This window comes from Nicotiana tomentosiformis, chromosome 8, assembly GCF_000390325.3.
Source record: "Nicotiana tomentosiformis chromosome 8, ASM39032v3, whole genome shotgun sequence".
NCBI classification, from domain to species: domain Eukaryota; kingdom Viridiplantae; phylum Streptophyta; class Magnoliopsida; order Solanales; family Solanaceae; genus Nicotiana; species Nicotiana tomentosiformis.
In genome coordinates this window covers 124824067-124825663 of record NC_090819.1, presented here as the reverse complement: position 1 = coordinate 124825663, position 1597 = coordinate 124824067, and the positions used below count along the sequence as shown (strand labels likewise).

Below are 1597 nucleotides of genomic sequence, written 5' to 3'. Positions count from 1 at the left end.
TATGAATAATGCCGATGATTCCGGAGACGACACACCCTTCTCTCGTGAGGATGGTGACGAGGAGGAAGAGAATGAAGGACCTGATTTGACGAGGGAGTATGCTCCACCCCCCGTTAGACCAAGAGTGTACGAGTCCCAAGTACCGTTTCATTCAAGGAAGATTCCTTACCTTGATAACTTGCCAAGTATGCCGGATATGGATGCTCTCACAAGGGATTTTTATGAAATTCAGACAGCAATGTGGGATGATTCTAGACCAATGGTGCTGGCAAAGGGCATGCTTTTTCCTGATAAAGTGCGCCTAAGCAAGGCGGCGAAAATGTACAACGTAAAAGAGTGTCGTGAGATGACGGTATTGGAGTCAAGTCCGGATGTATACATGGTTGTTTGTCGCAAATGGTTTACGGGTTGTTATTGGATGCTGCGTGCGAGCAAGAAGAACACAGGTCTGTGGAAAGTGGGTATATATATTCCCACCCACATATGTGAAATGGACACATTCAATGGGAATCACTACAACTTGGATATTGACTCGATTTCTCTTGTCCTTATTCCACACCTTGAAGCGTCCATAAAGTATAAAATTAAGAGTGCATTACATCAGTCCACCATGAATATGGTCATACCATTACCAAAAGAAAGGCATTTCTCGGGCGCAAACGTGCGTTTGAAATTGTTTATGGTAACTGGGACAAGTCATTTGCAGCTCTACCCAAGTACATGGCCGCACTGCAATACTTTAACCCTGGGACGGTTGTTGAATGGAAGCTTGAGCGTAGTCCGGGTAAACCATAATATATTCAATTACGTGTTCTGGGCATTTAAACCAGCAATTGATGGTTTTCCGCATTGCCGGCCGGTAATATCCATAGACGACACTCATGTCTATGGAAAGTATGATATCAAGTTGTTGATAGTCATTGCAGTAGATGCTAATGGACAAATATTTCCTCTAGCTTTTGCTATTTGTTCCAATGAAAGCCAAGAGACGTGGACGCTATTTTTGAACCATTTGAAAGAGCACGTTGTCAAACAGCGTTCCGGCATTTGTCTAATATCTGATCGGCATTGTGGTATCTTAAGTTCTGTAGAGAACTTGCCTGCATGGAAAGAACCTTATGCCTACTACCGTTACTGTGTGAGGCACTTTAAGGCCAATTTTCAGAAGGCACATCCCAACAAGGATCTGCATGATTTGATGTGGATGGCAGCAACAGACCACCAAGAGCATAAATTCCGGAGGCACATGGAATCTATCAGGCAGGAAGATGAGAGAACCTATCATTGGTTGATGCGACATGAGCTTCACAAGTAGACTTTGCATGCGGATGGTGGAAGAAGATGGAGAATTCTGACTACAAACGTGTTAGAGTCTTTCAATGGGTTATTGAAGTCGGTAAGAGGATTGCCTGTCACTGCCATGGTGCGGATGTCGTTCAAGCAAATGGCGAAGACCTTCCTTGAAAGGGCTACAGTTGCAATGTCATTGATGAAAAGGGGTGTTGAATTTATGCCACTGCCGATGAAGAGATTTGAGAAATGCAGGCGGCGAGCATATTGGCATTCATTTTTGCAGTATGATCACGACATAAATATT

General features: G+C 43.8%; 1 protein-coding gene across 1 annotated transcript; it reads left to right on the top strand.

Annotated features, from left to right (window-relative positions):
- Window positions 1–238: 238 nt before the first annotated feature.
- Window positions 239–1315, top strand: LOC138898099 (uncharacterized). Its single transcript, XM_070184136.1, has one exon. The coding sequence runs from the start codon at window positions 239–241 to the stop codon at window positions 1313–1315; it is 1077 nt and encodes a 358-aa protein (XP_070040237.1).
- Window positions 1316–1597: the final 282 nt, after the last annotated feature.